The sequence below is a fragment of the Coenobita brevimanus genome, chromosome 61 (assembly GCF_032717465.1).
Source record: "Coenobita brevimanus isolate Jiangsu-jjx chromosome 61, ASM3271746v2, whole genome shotgun sequence".
NCBI classification, from domain to species: Eukaryota; Metazoa; Arthropoda; class Malacostraca; order Decapoda; family Coenobitidae; genus Coenobita; species Coenobita brevimanus.
This window is the reverse complement of record NC_137014.1, coordinates 29,949,875-29,968,334: the sequence shown is the minus strand read 5'-3', so window position 1 is coordinate 29,968,334 and position 18,460 is coordinate 29,949,875. Positions and strand designations below refer to the sequence as shown.

The 18,460-nt window shown below is 42.6% G+C and overlaps 1 protein-coding gene across 1 annotated transcript in view; it reads right to left on the bottom strand.

Annotated features, from left to right (window-relative positions):
- Positions 1–842: 842 nt before the first annotated feature.
- Positions 843–18,460, bottom strand: part of LOC145403731 (uncharacterized) — a 364,507-nt gene continuing 346,889 nt past the window's right edge. Inside the window, exons 26-28 of the mRNA XM_080275411.1 lie at positions 6,029–6,159; positions 3,023–3,324; positions 843–1,121 (exon numbers count right to left, since the gene is read on the bottom strand). Of these exons, the coding sequence (XP_080131537.1) occupies positions 914–1,121; positions 3,023–3,324; positions 6,029–6,159 (641 nt within the window). The 3' untranslated portion in view covers positions 843–913. The remainder of the gene's footprint in view (positions 1,122–3,022; positions 3,325–6,028; positions 6,160–18,460) is intronic.

The window sequence follows — 18,460 nt, the reverse complement described above, 5'->3', positions numbered from 1 at the left end:
AAGTGTCAGCCAAACTTTCACATACCATTTTCCCTCAATACATGCATCTTAATTGTCTCATTACTACTTCTGCATGTCAAATATAAGTGCATTTTTCCTGCATCTGTATTTTCAAATACTCTTGGTGGTACAGAATAGGCTTTCATCAACATATGTTAACATGGCAAACTACTAGGAACAGAATTATCTCTTCCATCATACCTGGCACAACATTACCACCCTGTAGGCACCATTTGAAGTACATTTATAATTTATACCAGTTCCCACATTCCTTAAAAACCTACTGGTGAGGGATCATCAACTTTTTCCTTATCTGACTGTATGTTTGAAGCATTAGATAAAGTGGGGGAGATGATGCAAAGGGGTGGCAGTGTGTTAAGGGATCTAGGACAGGCTTGGGAGTCATATTTTAAGTGACCAAGAGATTTCATTGCATTTCTTCCTTTCTGATCTTCACTGCATAATTTATCTTAGTAGTGTCTTGTATGCTAGTTATGTTATGTGTTCTTCATATTGACATAATTCACATCTGTATCATTCAAAAGGATACTCAGATGTTATAAGCAAAATAACTAAGAAAGAAGTGTTATAAAGCCCCTTATGCCACCTAAATATGGGCCTTGGTCTAGGATGAGGAGGTAATGGACTTATACCATTGTCATGCATATGGAATACCATGATATGGGAAAAGGAAGGAGTGAAAGATAAAAATGACAAAACTGGAAACCAAATGAAAGATGGAAATGACAAAATTGGTAAAGTATGAGTGAAACAAACTACTGTACAGTACATAAAAGCTTTGGCCACAGGAGGAAGTTTAAGAGACTGATGAAAATGAGAGGAAAAAAAAAAAAATGAGAGAGGAAAGAAAGGTATGAGTGAGAGAGGAAGTAAATGGAAAGTGAGATCACACTCAGACAGCTGTAGTATAAGTGGAGTGAGTGAGAGGCTGTAGGGGTATGGGAGGGTGTGTTTCCTCCTCCTCCACCTCCAAACTGACATCCTCTGCTGACGCAAGGTTAAGGGAAACAGTAAATGGTCGCTGTGCCTCCAGTAAGGACCGCAAAGGTGTGGCCAGTCGTGCTGCCATCCTTGTGGGAGTAAGCTCCAACGTGCTAGACCTATAAGCCAAAAACAAAATTACTGACGCATTATTTGTACTGTACTCCATTTTTTGAAACAGATTTTTAATAATACTCTCCTAGAATAATACATTTTTAATCATTCTTTCTTATAAACAAATTTTTAATAATACTCTCTTAAAAACAAACTTTTATTAATAACCTGTGATGAAGAGTAAATTCAAATACAAAAAACATAAAAAAAAAATAAATGTGTTGTTGAGAAGCTGCAACAACAGCAAGCACAATAATGTATCAATTATTAGTTGTTGCTTCTTAAACTGGCAGATAAATATCTGTTATCCATTATAATTACCACAACATCTGAATTCCACTACACCTATGCTGATCAGATACATAGCTTTATCATCCAAATCAACTCAGATGAAAGAGTGCACAGATGAAATACACTGGAAAATGAAAAAAATTCAGATGCCTGTAGGGCAGATAAGTATTTTGTTGTATGAAGTACTGCACTGATATTATTGTAATTAAAAACATCAATCAGTTATGCTACTATATACATAAAGTCATTATCATCAAATGGAAACAGAAAAAATGAAAAACACCAAATAAAATTATCACCACAGCTCCCAGTGTAAATGTATCACACCTTCATCCATCATACAAGTATTGCATTATGTACATGGAAATACTGCTTGTATTTTACAGTATACCTTCATCATCATCATCATGACCTTTCATTCCAAACTGAAAAATATGGGGTGATGTAGGACCCAGACACAAGAAAAGAGATAATACAAGAGTGGGAGAACTATCTACAGCATACCCAGTGAAATCACCCACACACTCATTCATCTATCAGGTATGATTCTATTCCAAGCCCTTCCACTACCATGACATCATCTTTATTTTATTCTTGCTGTTTCCAAAAAATAATTTTATTAGCTCATGAGGGACATTTTCAGCTGGGAAAATTGATACTGTACAGCATTCATTACTAGGATGGTCTGGGATTCTTAAAACTGACTGGCAGTAGAAGGAATAAAATAATGTTTATATGCTAGGTGGGGCACCCATCATCTACTCACTCGATGTAGTGCTGCTCTCGGGTGGCTGCCCTTTCCTCTCTTCCTTCCTTATGTCTTTCTTTTCTTCTATCTTTCCTCTTCCTCCTACCTATGTGTGACTCTATACTGAGTGACAAGCCAAATGGTTTCCTGTACACCAGGAAACTATTTACTACACTGGGTGGTAACCATATAACCAAATTATGGCACCTGGTGGTTTAATGGGTAATTATGGGGCTCCAACTGAATTGAGCTGGACCAGGTTTATATCCAAGGGATGGTTAGGGTTTATTGCTCATGTAATTCCACTCAGGGATAAGTGAGGCTGGTCACTCTCATCTTAAATGTCAGGATCACCTTGCCTAGCCTTGAGCTCCTATGCTCCTCATGGGGCAATGCAGGATTAGATGATGTATGTATGTATGTACGTATGCTGAAGGTGTTTGCCAATTCACGCAATTATGTATCGGTACAGTAATTTTCACTTTATCCCTTCTACCACTAAACAATTTTTGCTAACTTCAGGGAAACCTCTCACACTGAAGGGCCTAAAAATAAACTCCATAGGACTCTTGCACTACAAATAGTTTCCTGAGAACAAAATCATCAGATACCGGAGAAAGTTAATGTCTCGAGCTGAAGGGGGCTAACAATTCCAGACATGCAGATGAATAAAATCATCATCATCCTTATGACCTCTTTCCTACCTAAAGATAAGTTGTGGTAGGATCCAAAAAGTAGTCAGAGGGAAAGCACAGTAGAGTAAGAATTATACACAGCATGCCCGGTAAAAGGGGCCAGACATTCATTCATTCATCATTCAAGCCATGGATTGAAGGAACTAAAAAAAATCTACCTGGCTTTACTGACCTGTTGTACTCATGCATATTTGTGCGGTGATGGTCAGGGGTGCCAGTGCGGTCCAAGGTGGCGGTCATCTCTAAGGTGGCTGTACGGGAGTGACCACGTGAGCCAGCCAGTCCTCGTCGGTCCCCAGTGGCGGAGCGGGAGTGTGGGGTATCATAGAGGGAGGGACGGTCATAGAGGGAGGGGGAGTGGGAAAGGGAGGAAGAACGAGAGTCTGAGCCCGGTGTCCCTTCCTCTTCCTCACCCCCCCCAACTGAGGTGATGGAGGCCACTACGTGTGGGGAGTCCTCTATGGTTCGGATTACCTGGAAGGAAGCATAAATATAATTCAGTATCAGCAAGGCACTGCAAAGGGATGCCTTCATGTGGTGGCATTGACATAACTGGGCAGCTTAGCTGCCTGCATGTACAAACATCCTTCAGCTACTGTACTTTCCTGTCCCCCACATGGAGAATGGTGGATTGCAAGAGAAAGGGAACTTCAGCCTGCAGTTCACTGGATTCATGCTTCAGATGAACCTTGACATCAGTAAACATGAAAGTGCCAATCAATTCACTTTCTTGGTTGCTCCCTTCCTAAATACTGGGGTTGGCCATGGTACATCTGAGGTTTTATTCCATCCATCATCCAATCCTACGTTGCCCCATGAAGAGTGTAGGAGCCCGGGTCTAGGCAGTTGGTCCTGACATTTAACCCCCCCCATCCCGACGTTTTCTGGGCAGTGGTACGCCCCAGTCCCAACATTTTTGGACCTTTTTTTTTTTTTTGCTCAAACATCCGCTTTTGGTGAGAAACATTGAAAATTCATAGAGAAATCGCTCACCTGAGGTTTAAAATACTCAATCCAGGTAGGAGTACCTCCTTACCTTACAGGGTTTTCTATCAGGCTGGCTGTAAAGAAAACGAGTTCTATGGGAGGATAACTATTCCACACCACTCATAAACGGTATTTATTTATTTATTTGGTACGAATTTATATGTAGTATGAGAGTATATTGGTTTTCAAACGGTAAGATAGGCATTATAAGCATTGTTTCACTCACTAACTCATCACCATTCCTGACCTTTTTTTGTCACATTACCTGATCATCATTTCTGACTGTTTCTTCCTCTAATGTTTGTCCTCCACACTGTCATCGATTGGGGAATCACTCTGGCCCGAATTTCGTACTGTGGCATGACATGGCTTTACTGGCCAGGTCACTGATAACAGGTGAATTGCTGAGAAAAGGGCATGCAGGGTGGGGGGGGAGGTCATGCTGGGTAAGGCATTGTCCCTGCCTGGCATCTTGTAGAGGGTGTCCCGTGTATACGTGCCAAAAATCACTCGCGAAAATTGAAAACTGTGCAAATTAAATTGAAAATTGTGCAAATTAGGGACCCTGCAATGTTGCCGCGTTAATTTACGTCTCCGGGATATGAGTGCACATCATGTGAGGACGTGAATTCACGTCTCCAGGACAGGGTGGGTTAAGATGAGAGTGACCAGCCTCACTCATCCGTGAGTGGCATTACGTGAGCAATAAACCCCAACCTCCCCTAGGATATAAACCTTCACCAGCTCAATCCGATTGGAGCGCAATACTTACCCATTAAACCACCAGCCGCCAAAATTTGGTTAAATGGTTACCACCCAGCATAGTAAATGGTTTCCTGGTGTATAAGAAACCATTTGGCTTGTCACTCAGTGTGGAGCCACCCACAGGCAGTAGGAAGAGGAAAGAATGAAGGAAAGAAAGACAGAAGAGGGAGCGTAAAGTCATCCATAGGCAGAAGGACGAGGAAAGACTGAAGACAGAAGAGAATGGAAGGATAGAAGGATGGAATAGATGACAGGTCAGACACCCGAGAGCAGCACTACATCGAGTGAGTGGATGGTGAGCGCCCCCATCTATAAATATTCATAAACCATTATGATAAATAGGCTTAGACACAATCTGGGAATAAAGTAAATTCTGACAATACTGATTTTGTCTCTCCTAACTAACCAGAGAGATAATTCCTGATACTGACATAAGTCAGCAAAACAGAAAGAGAGCTACCTGTCTACGTACAGCCAGACCCCATACTCCTGCAAGAAGTGGCCATTTGTCTTTGAGTTAGTTGTTTTTCAGGGAGGGGCACTAACCCTCCACCAACCCAATTGCTGACATGTAGGGAACATGTATGGGTTGGTTATATGGCTACCACCCAGTGTTGTACATGGTTTCCTGGCTTACAGGAAACCATTAAGCTTGTCACTCAATGTAAAGTCACCTGAAGAGGAAAGAAGAGTAATAAAATATGACAAGAAAGACAGGAGAAGTAGGAAGAGAGGAAGGCAGACACAAAAAAAAGAATGATAAGGGCAAGGAAGATGTGGGCAGCACTACACCAAGTGAGTGGATGATGATCACATCAAGTGAATGAATGATGGTCCCCACCACCTACATAATGATATACAGGAGAATATTCAATGAGCCTAGTACCCCTTTTGCATTTTTTTTTTTTTTTAAATCAGTGCCAGACTGTCAGGCAGAGACAACAGCAAGAGACAGAAAGGTGAACAGACAGAAGATGCCATAAAATGTGAGGCGAGGAAGAAAGAGAAGAGAATGTGAAAACCAGAGCACAGGCAAGAATATGCCATACTGAAAATATACTACAGAGATTTTTATAAATGTTTCTGATAGGTTCAAAGTGAAATTCTTATTTGGTCCAAAATACAACAGCATGACACTGTACATCAATATTATGCTGAATAAAGAAACCATTAGACCTACTGACAGATCAGAAAGATCACATATGCTTATATATCCTGAAAAACAAGGCATCTCACTGCATGATCATCCACAAGCATGGGAAAAAGTGAGACAGGAAATGTGAATAAAACACATAAGAAGGTATTATCTAAGTTCCTCAACAGAATACGATTTTTCATGGTTTACTGTAACGGTAAAAGGCTCATTTAACACTGAAAAACAGTAAAAAATTAAGTGAAACCAGCACAATGAAGACACAGTACCTACCTGGAGTGTGAGTGGGGCATCAAGGGGAATGGGTTCAGCAGCCTCTCGGTTATGGATGATAACTGCAATGTGAGCTGGATGGGGGATGGGTGGGGGGATAAGTAGCTTCTCAGGTACCCGACTGCCACAAACTGCCAACCAAAGGGAATCATAAATTAACAGATACCTTTTAGTTACAGGTAATCATATCCAGATTGGTCTGGAGTTGCAACTACTACTACAGTTCATTCACTTCATCTAGGCCCAAATTTGTAACCTTTTGCAAATTACTTCACCTACCTCAAAGACAGAAAAAGGTAATGATATGGCTTTACATCCTCCCTAAAGCACTTTTTCAGGGCTAGCACCATATTCTAGTGTTAATCTGTTGTTACAACTTAGAATTAATGAGGGAGAGATGGCAATTTATGACAAAGTTAAACTGAAATGTCTACAGTATAATATACACAGGACACCTTAGTTATACAACTGGGATGCATTTTTTAAAACCAATCATATAACAAGCAATCATATTTTACAACATATGTTCAGTGGGGATACAGTACTTTTTTGGCCAGTGGTCAACCACCAAACCTCTAAAAATAAATCCAACTAACCTAAACTGGTATTTATTTCACTTCAATGCACTACACTTTTTTTAGGTGGTGGCAACCATCATCCACTCATTTGATGTAGTGCTGCCTACTTACTCATTCACCCATATCATTCTTTTTCTTTGTCTACTCTCCTCTCTTCCTACATTGGAATCTCCTAAACTGGATCCAAAATAGTGGATTCATAATGTGGCAACAGTTTGCAATATCAATAACTCACAGGCATTACATGAAATTCACGAATGCAGCCCCAAAAGTGACGCTTTTCTGATGTCTCAGGTAATATGCGCCACTATTACCTCAACTCCGTGCATCTAGCCAGGCACAGGGCAATCACAGCCAAGCATGGTAATTACTAAACCAATCATATTCAAGCATAGCACTTACTATAAGCCTATCATGGCACTTCCCTCCCACACCAAACATGAAGGATGTGTGTGCTTGATGCCCCAGTGCCCAGCTTAGTGCATTGTCTCCTCCCCATTGTTAGCATGTGGTTCCGGTGTGGTGAGAGGATTTCCCCCCCTCCCCTTCCCCGTGCTTCCACCGCCTGCCCAGTGTTACCATGGCCGAACATAACCCTCCTAAGCCTAAAACTTCTTCGAAGAAGAGGAAGAAGAAAAAGCCAAGGTTAATTTACGCCCAAAAGTTAGATATAATACAAAGGATTGACTGGGGTGAGAAGAATGCCAAAACGTTGGAGATTTAAAGGAATTGTTCGAATGCTGACCTTGACTTGAACTGTTATAATACTTTGTTGACTCATATCTCTATCTTCCTACGAAAATTTCATTGCTGATAAGTATATAACGGATATCTTATTGTTTTTTACGATTGTATTGTCGACAAGCTCAGTATCATATTTAATAATAAAATGAGTATCAGTTTTAGCAACAACGAAATCAAATAAACACCTCTAGCCAATCAGAATCTCGGCAGGAACAGTGTTGCCATACATGCCTGGCCAGATTAATTGGTATGAGGTATAGTGGCAAGTTCTTGCTGTTTATTCACTGTCAGAGTCGGAATGTAGGTGCTGCAGGCGGCCGAGGGTCGCGTCGCTGGGACGTGGTGATGGACTTCCCACTGCAGACGACTCTGAAGAAAGCCACAAACTCACGTCCAGTGGCGACTCCACCGTGGCAGATGTGCTGGGTTATGGCTTGGAGGTGGAAGGCCTGTCTTGGTGAGGCAGTGGTGTGGAGCCAGGGCTTGGCACAGCAGGGGTCACAGGCTTCAAGAAAGTATCAATGGTTGATTGATACAAGGAACGGCAATTCTGGCGAGTGATGATGCACTGCCTAAAAGCGCACACTTCCTCCACAAGTCCCAGGGGCCCCATCTCCTGGTCACAGTCCAGGTGTTCAAGGTAGTCCAGAATGAACTTCACATGCTCCCAAAGTGCGCTCAGCTTTGGGATGGCTAGAGTAGTGGCATGCTGAGAGGAGTCCTCATTGTCCTCACCGTCCTCATTGGAATCTTCAAGCTGGGTACTTGTACCTGCAACTGAAGATGCGATCTCGATATCAGATATGATCTGATACCCAGGATTGCCCACACTGGTAGCTGTGGTGAGTAACTGAGTAGCGATGAGTAACCCGGGTGAGGAAAGGTGAGTAAGATGCGTTATAAATGTGGCTCTGGTGTTTTGCTGTGTGTCTTGACCTCTGCGTCAGCGATTGAGGTAGGCGGGAGAGAGTGTTGGGGTTTTTTGTGCTTGTTGCTCTGGTCTTTCTTTTCCTTTACTTGCTTTGTTTTTTTATTCTTCTTGCTGTTGCTTGAAGTTGTGTGAAGAGTATAGAGTTGTCTAGTAGACTTGCTATTTGTTATTAATTGTAGAGCTTGTTGATCCTCACTCGTAACTCGTCGTTGCTACTGTATGCTCGTAGACTCGTAAGCTTGTAGACTTGTAGGCTCGTTCGTTACTGCCACCATTTAATGTTAAACCTTTGTAGCCAACATTTTTATATATGTAACTCTTAATTCTTGTAAAAGGTGAGGCTTGAGTTAACTGAAGAGCAGGAGGAGTTAAAGATGAATAAAGGGAGTTGATCTTGATTTATTATCTTCAGAGAAAGCCTAAGTTGAGCAGCGTATGTATTATACAGAGACTTAATATACTAAGTAAGTCTAGATGGACCCCTCTTCTTAATCACTCTCTCCACTACCTGCCGGTTCTATGGCCTGTCTCCTTCTGAGCTCTGCTTCTTAAATTCCTATTTTAGCAGGGGTTGTGTCACATGGAATAATCTGATGTGAAGCTTCTAGAAGCCTGTGTGTGAGTATGTGTGTGTATGGTCACGAGGCACTGTTCGTGTGCCTCTAAAGCATTCCTTGAGTTAGAGTGTGTAAGCATGTTTACCATTGCTCGATTCTCGCTGACACACTACCTATCTCATCCCCTGACTTGCTGCTTCTATCTGTCTATCTATCTATCCATCATGCTATCTATTATGATTTGTAATTATAATAAGGAGTCCTGACAACTGTCCTCATTGGAATCTTCAAGCTGGGTACTTGTACCTGCAACTGAAGATGCGATCTCGATATCAGACATGATCTGATACCCAGGATTGCCCTCGTCATCATCCAACCACTCATGCACTTCGTCCACATCCACCTTGTCACCAGCCGCACAAAGACGCACATGGAAGTCATCCACGTCAAAACCTAGAAAGTCGTGCACTACATCGGCTCCGAGAAGCAGATGAGACCAACCACTTTCCAGAGTCTTGACAGACTTCCCTCCATGCACTGGCCCAGTTGTACATGGCTGACTTGAGGTTGTAGCAACGAAGGCCTTCCACAGTCCCCTGGCCTCGCGTGTCCCGTCTCTCCCTGCGCTCGTCCTCATCCCTGAGAACAACCATCACCTTGTCCAGGGACTTCCGACAATAAAGCCTCTCCATTGCCACGATCACTCCTTGGTCCATTGGTTGGATGAGAGCAGTCGTATTACGTGACAAAAATAAGTACTCAATGCGGCCATTCTCAGCCACCAACTCCTTGTCAGAAGGATGCGCAGGTGTATTGTATAAGAGAAGTACAGCCTTTACCTGATTGCGTGGGATTCCCAGTGTCTTCATCTGATAATGGATGACCTCCATGACAAAGTGCTGGTGAAACCAGTCTTTGAAGATCTTGGCTGTGAACCAAGCCTTCACAGAATGGTACCACACGACAGGAAAGACATCCATAACCCCATGAAGGCACCAAGGCTGCTTTGCATGGCCAACAATAACGGGCTTGAGCCAGTGCATGCCATTAACATTGGCACAACACAAAGCAGATATCCGCTGCTTGGAGAGCTTGCGGCCAGGTACACGCTTCTCCGTCTCCTCTGCTAGGGTGTTCGTTGGCAGCAAGCGATAGAACAGACCAGTTTTCTCAGCGCTGTAGACTTGACAGAGAGTGAGGCCCTCCGTGTCGATCAAGCCCTTCACCTTCTGCCGAAACTCTTCTACTCCATCCTCATTAGCATCCAAAGCTTTGCCATGGGCCTTACAGTTGGTGAGTCCACGTCGTAACTTGAAAGCAAAGAGCCAACCCTCAGATGCCTTGAAGTCTGGGGAGTCATGGAGCCTTGGGAACTTCTTGGCAGCAGCCTTCAACTCCGTACCACGCACCAGCAGCAAGTTGCTGACGGTACCAAATCAACGTGGAGCAGTCAACTTCTGCAAACCTGGGAGAGTACATAATCTTCCTCTACACATTGTGTTTGGTCTTCAATGCGAAGTCAGCCATGTACTGGGTGAATCTGTTCCTGGATTTCTTGATATCGAACAAGACAGAACGGGCCAGATAAAATTCTCGTAGGATGCGGGACGTCGAATTTCCCGCGTCCACCTTCTCCAATATCTCCCTCTTTTTCTCCAGGCAGTGGGGCCATCGTCATTATCTATCTATCTACAGCCTGACACCATAATCCCGCGAAGGGTGGCTGCAGACAAAATGCCTCCAAGTCACTCTGTCACCCACCATTTGACTGCCCTCCCCCCAACTCACTCCCTCCTCCCTCATATACCTCTCAACTCCATAACTCCACCTCATCCCTGGTCTTCCCCTCCCTCTCCCTCTCTCCACTTCACCTACATACACCTATAGGACTACATAATAGATAGATAGATAAATAGATAGATAGAGAGACAGATAGAAGCAGGAAGTCAAATGATGAGAAGGTGTTGTGTTTGCGAGAAGCGAGCAGCGCTAAACGCTTACACGGAGGAAAGCTGACGACAGCGGCCAGTAAGGAGATGATTCAGTTAGCTGTCAGCAGTCCTCTCGTGAGAAAGTTCTGTTGCCATGAGGAAGATACGTGACACACACACCCTACTACACGAGATGTTAGGAAAGAGAGTTTAGAAGGAGACAAGCGACCCTAGAGAGAGGTCGAGACGGAGATTAGCTTTAGAACAGAGAGAGAGAGAGATAGCGAGACAGGGAGGTAGCTACCCAGGACTTATACTATTATACCTGTTTAATATTTCCAAGACAAATAAAAATAGTCCCATACTATTCTTTACCTCTCCCGTCACTACATGACATCTGGTGGTGAAACTACTACAAGATATAAAAGCCGCTCGACCACAAGTCTAAAATATACTTCTCTACAATTAACTACAAAGTCTTTATGACATTTGGTAGCAGCGAACGTATACGAACCTCGTCTACGAATCAACATTAAATTCCTACAAAATATCAAGATTGACAACAACCAACAATATCAGCTCCTGCCCCCTCCGTCTCCCAGATCATTACGCTGATGCAGAGGTCAAGAGATCACTCGACGCCTTGCAAGTAGCTTAACGACAAACCAGCAAATCTGCGGACATCGTCTCCGAATTAAAAGCAAATTTCTACAAAAGCAACCGAGACTACAAGGTTAGCTTCAGTTCTACAAAGTCTACAGCCATCTACAATCAACTACAGCCATCTACAATCAACTACAATTAACAACTCTACGTCGTCTGTATAATCTTCTACACGCACCTACAAGTAGCGGCAGTCTTCATCCCACAACGAATAAATCACTAGAGAAAAGGACAGACTTTGATAATGAATTTATAGAGGAAATACTTTCAGAGCCCTCACCGATTGGTAGAAGAGAGCCAAAAAGAATTGGTAATATTAAAGGCTTTAACAAACATACACAAACAGATGAGTGGATGACTTCCACATGTCCAAAACACCTCAGTGTATTTCTTCTAATTTTCTCAACCACATCCACATCCACCCCACAACGTTCCTTCACTTCTTCATTCGTCAACCTGTCCCTCCATGTCACTCCACATGCTCCTCTCAAGTAACTCATTTCCACAGCTCTCACTCTTGACTTGTTCCCCCCTAGCAAGGTCCATGCCTTGCTGCTCATACGTCATGGTAGGGATCACAATACTATCATGCAGTGACTTCTTAACTTCCATACTCACCTCCCTGTTTCTCATCACTGCTTTCAGTGAACCAACAACCTTCCTTCCCTGCTGTACCCTCTCATGCACTTCATCCCCAGAAGTTCCATCCTTACTCATCACACTACCCAAGTACTTGAATGCACTCACATTCTCCATATCCTCACCATCCAACCTCACTGTGCATTCTGTGACTTCATTCCTCTCAAACACCATAATTTTACTCTTGTTTACATTAACTTTCAGATTCCCCCTCCTACACACTGTCCCAAATTCATTCACCAAACCTTGCAACTCCCATTCATCTTCACTCAGCAATACTGTATCATCAGCAAACAGCAACACCGGAATCTTCCACATCTCACCCTCATTCATTAGAGCCACCCCCACATCCACTGCCCTACCTTGCACCTCCTTTACAACCCCATCCATGTATATATTAAACAGTCATGGAGACATCACACATCCCTGTTTCAGTCCCACATTTAGATCAAAGAACTCACTCAGCTCACTATCCACTCGCACCATAGCCCTAGCTCCTTCGTACATACAGAACTCAACAATTTCCCCTCCACTCCATATATTCTTAATACCTTCCACATACCTTGCCTATCTGTTCTGTCATAAGCTTTCTCCAGGTCCATGAAGACAGCAGACACTTTCTTTCCCTTCTCTAGATACTTCTCCACTAAACATCTTAGAACAAATATCTGATCTACACACCCTTTTCCCTTCCTAAATCCCCCTTGTTCTTCTCCAACTAGCTCCTCTGTTATATGCCTAACTCTATCAATTAGTATTCTACCATATATTTTTCCAGTCATATTAAGAAGGCAAATACCCCTATGGTTACCACATACTTCACTCTCCCCTTTTCCTTTGTATAAAGGAATAATTATACCTGATTTCCAGTCCTCTGGAACCCTTCCTTCTTTCCAAGCCAATCTACACAACTTCCATATCCACTCCAAAACAATCTCACCCCCATACTTCAGCATTTCACCACACACTTCTTCAATTCCTAGGGCCTTTCCCATCTTAATCTTCTTCACTGTTTCCACTACTTCCATCCTACTGATCTCTTCCTCCCTCCTCTCATCTCTTCTCCCAGCCATTCCCCAACCACTTATAACTGCACTGCTCTCAGTCTCTACATTCAACAAATCCTCAAAGTGCTGCTTCCATCTCCTCAACTTCTCTCTCTTCTCCACCAACAATCTATTATTCCCATCTTTCACTCCCCTACTATTTCCCCTTTCACACTGTCTTGCTTTCTTTACCTCCTTCCAAAACAATTTCTTACTTTCCCTCCAATTTACACTCAGATTCCTCCCAAACTCTTCATCCACTTTCTTCTTACTCTCCTTCACCAATCTCTTCACCTCCCTTCTCCTGCTCACATATACCTCTCTCTTCCCTCTCTCATCTTCTCCCCTACCTCTACTCACTAGCTATTCACTATATGTCTTCTTCTTTTGTTCCACAGCTCATTTCACCTCATCATTCCACCATGCTGTCCCTTGCATACCCCTGCATCTCCTCCTCACTCCACAAACCACCTCACACACTGCGCCTATCTCTTCCGTGAATATCTTACATACATCTTCCACCCCTTCCATCTGCTCTAACTCATACCTTCCCAATCTTTCTTCCACTATGCTCTTATACTCTGCCCAAAGGCGTCCACAGGATTTTTTATAAGGGGACAAAATAAAAGAAATTATACATATATCTGCAGTTATATCAAAATACTGTACACACACTCCAAACTGGCATAGACATATACTTACATGCATTACATGACTTACATCAAATGCATAAAGTGACAGAATGCATGAACTGACTCAAATCACTCAATCATCCTTGAATAAGAACTGCAGCACTTGGAATTCCAAGGGGGGGCAACTGCCCCCCCTTGCCCCCCCCCCCCTCTGAACACCCATAACTCTGCCATTTTCTCACATCTTGCAACTTCCCCACTCTTCTCACAGGAGTTGTTTCCTCCTGTCTTCCCCTTCGTCTCTTCACCCATTTTCTTTGCAGCCTTACCTTGGCCATCACTAAGTGATGGTCCGAGATTCCATTCCCCCACCCTCTCCACACTCCTGCATCCAACACTTGTCTTCTCATTCGCTCATCCACACACACATAATCTATCATTGCCTTTCGTTCAACAAGTTCACCGTCCATCCTCCTCATGACTGTCCATGTATACCTGTGGATCATATTATGCTAAAAAGTGTTGGCTAAGCCAACCCCTTACCAGCACAGATGTCCACACATAAGTAAGAGGCAGCAGAGGAACAGCAAGGCCTGCAGCAGGTAGGGCACCACCACAAAAGCGAGCACGTGGGCAGCCATGGTAACAAGCGTGCACTCACGAAGATGGGTGGGCGGAAAATGGGGAGGAGGCAGGGTTGCCCTGCTGGAAGTTGGCAGAACTACACAGCAAAACACAGCTGTTTGGTGCCACAACCAAGTTCACAATATGGTTGAAAATAGTTTCGGATTTTTTTTGTTTCTATTTTTTGTTTTTTGGCCATTTTTGGTTTCTGAATGTCCAAGCCCAAAATGTCCAGGACCTTGGGTGTCCGGGACTTGGGCATCCGGGTCTTACAGGGATCATTGTATATTAAAACTATGACGTCTCTTAACATTACAGTAACCTCCCCCCCACCAAATTCACAAGGGTTACATTCTAAACTCCCTCGCTACTTCTTGAAATTCACAAATCTTGACGTCTTCCTGAAAATGACATTTACAGGTAATTGCGTAGCCTATGAACCACAGTCACTGTAATGCATTTCCCATAAATAAACATTTCTTGTTAAATCTGTTTCCCCGTTGTGTTTAGCTGTTCAATTGTGACAACTCTTGTTTGATTCATCAAGAGAATGGCGGAAGGGACTGTCCTAAGTGTTTAACTACACCTAACCTAACCTAGCTTAACTGTACCTAATACTTTAACCAGGCCTAACCTAACTTACAGTTGGGAAATTAGGAAACGAAATCCATCTTTGAGTACGTAGAGTATGTTTCTTCCACTGCGCTGCAAACAAACAATCATAGGTATGGCTTAACAACTTAACCTCTCAATGGCTGTAGGTTCAGAAATTTGTGTGCACCCCTGGCCAGCCCCAGAACAATTTTTTGAAGTTCTAAAATCACTTATTTTTCTTGATGATGTGAAAAGAATCATCTGGCACACCTAGCATAAGGTTACCAGAGTCCTGCTTCTAGGCGGGACAGTCCCGCTTTTTTTACTTCTGTCCCGCTTTTTTAACTGTGACTAAAATGTCCCACTTTTTGAGTAAATTATCTTTAATGTTCCACTTTTTGAGCAAATTATCTTAAATGTCTCACTATCAAAAAATTACAATTACATTAGATATAACATGACATTCTTTTATGAAATTATGATGAATTAGTAAAATCATGCATTATCCACACCAAATGAAATACCAAATTGTTAGCATAAAATCTGTAATATTCACTGGCTGGCAACTTTGGTAGGTCCATTCACCGTACCGTAAGGTATGTTCGGAGTTCATTTGAGAAGTTTGTGTTTGATTAGCAGCCTCAGGTTGAGAAGCTGCGCAACAGCAGTTACTGTTACTTACTTAAGTCAGTGTGTGTGTGTGTGTATATATATATATATATATATATATATATATATAGTATATATATATATATATATATATATATATATATATATATATATATATATATATATATATATATATATACTGTATATATATATATATATATATATATATATATATATATATACTGTATATAAATATATATATATATATATATACTGTATATATATATATATATATATATATATATATATATATATATATATAGTATATATATATATATATATATATATATATATGTGCCGCCAATTGACTGAGCAAGTGCTTGTGTGGTCCCATTGTATAAAGGTAAGGTTGATAAGTATGAATGTTCTAGCTTTAGGAGTATAGGTCTGTTGAGTGTTGTAGGTAAGGTGTATGGTAGAGTGTTAATTGAGAGAGTTAGAGAGGGTACGGAGGGAGTGATTGGTGATGAGCAGTGTGGCTTTAGGAGAGGGAGGGGATGCATAGATCAGGTGTTTGCTGTGAGACAGGTGTGTGAAAAGTATTTAGCGAAAGGTAAGGATGTGTTTTGGGCGTTCATGGATTTAGGGAAAGCGTATGATAGAATTGATAGGGAGGCTTTGTGGACCGTTTTAAAATTATATGAACTTGATGGCAGGTTGCTAAAAGGAGTGAAAAGTTTTTATGTAAATAGCAGAGCGAGTGTAAGAGTGGGAAATACTGTGAGTGATTGGTTTCCTGTGAGAGTGGGGCTGTGGCAGGGATGTGTGATGTCGCCCTGGTTGTTTAATGTTTATATGGATGGTGTTGTAAGGGAGTTGAATGCAAGAGTGTTAGGCAGAGGTCTGAGTCTGGTGAATGTCGATGGTAGAGAGTGGAATCTAAAGCAGCTGCTGTTTGCAGATGATACTGAACTGGTGGCTGATTCAGAGGAGAGATTGAGGCAGTTGGCAGAAGAGTTTGGAGGGGTGTGTGAAAGGTGGAAATTGAAAGTAAATGAGAATAAAAGTAAAGTGATGAAGTGTATGAGGTTGGTAAATGGTAGGAGAATGAATATAGTTTTGAATGGTGAGTTGCTTGAGGAGGCAGAGTCTTTTAAGTATTTAGGGTCACATGTTGCTATGGATGGAAGAATAGATGCAGAAATGATGGTTAGAATGAATGAAGTAAGAAAGGTGCTGGGAGGAATGAAGAAAGTGTTTAGATGTTGTTCTCTTAGAATGGGCGTAAAGAGAAGGCTGTATGAGGGTGTTGTGGTACCAACTGCATTATATGGGGCTGAAACATGGAATATGGGTGTAGCAAAGAGGAAAAGTTTGAATGTAATGGAGATGAGGTGTCTGAGGAGTATGTGTGGAGTGACATGTATGGATCGAGTGAGAAATGATGAAGTGCGGAGGAGAACTGGAGTTGTTCGGGAGATGGCTGATCACGCTGAGCAGAGGGTGTTGCGATGGTTTGGGCATATGGAGAGAATGGATAATGAGCGACTGGTGAAAAAGATAACTAGATCTGATGTGAGAGATGTAAGGCTGAGAAAAAACCACAAATAGGATGGAAGGACAGTGTGAAGAGAGCGTTGGATGTGAGAGGGATGTCTGTTGAGCAAGGAAGAGTGGCCGTGCGTGACAGACATGAATGGAGAGAAATTGTGAATGAATAAATGATGATGCAGCCCTGTGGGGATATTCTCCCGCATTTTGTCTGATCAGATGATCAGGTCAGGTGCGGGTAAAGGTGTGGGTCCATTATGATGTGGCACGGGTAAATCAGCTCTGCTGTCAGGCTCTGCTGTAGATGTCACTAACTGCACTGTGTAGTTGACCCTCGTGCAGTGTGGTGCAGTGAGGATCTGTTCCTTCTCCCCTTTGGGGCTAAGAGGCAAATGAATGTGTTTGAGTAGATGAGTAATTTTTGTGTGTGTGTGTGTGTGTATGTGTGTGTGACCGACTCTGGGCATAAGCTTCACAGCCTGCTTTCAAGGCCCAGTAGTCCTCCTACATACCGTACACCTCTACATGTCACCACTTCGGCGCTAACACCCACTGTCCATATTGAATACATGCTAAGGCTGTCTCATACTGGACTGGTGTACTGGTATTAGCGGGGGTATTTATACAACATGTCAGCGGGTCTTTTGGTAGATCAGTAAAGTCTGATATTTATGAAATTCAAATCCTTAAACTGTTCCCTGCCCCAGCGGGATTTGAACCCAGGTCCGTTAGGACTGCAGGCCAACTCTCTCCTGATTGAGCCACCGCCTCCTGGGAGTGTGTCGTCCTGTCTCGGCTACCTCCCTTTCCTTGGGGTAAGCAGCCTAGGTACAGTACAATCCCAGCTATCTGGTATCCAGACAAACGGAATACTCAGAAAAATGGGAAAATTCAAGGGCTGGTAAAAATGTCAGTAAGTTATAACTGTGCGCCAATTTGACTGGACTGCCAAACCACCGTTTGATCGTGTCACGCGAGGCTGGGTGAAGTCAGACAAAGCGAGGTGAAGGCATTTCCGGCTAATGTAAATCCCTAGCAAATCCTCTTAACCACCCCTCCTCTCCCCCTCTTTCCCCTACTTGAATTCAGTCATCCTCCACACCCTCCAAAAATCACCAGTCTGCTTTTTGCCACCAGACAGTAAACAAGCTCTCTTGGTATTGTGTTCCTCTGATAGACGGTAATTTGTACACTCCAAAATGCCTAAAGTGCAAACTAAACGTAAGCGTATCGTGCTTACCTTGAAACAGAAGCTGAACATATGCAAAAGACTTGAAAAAGGCGAACATTATAAAACACTAATGGCTGAATATAAATGTTAATAGGAATGAAA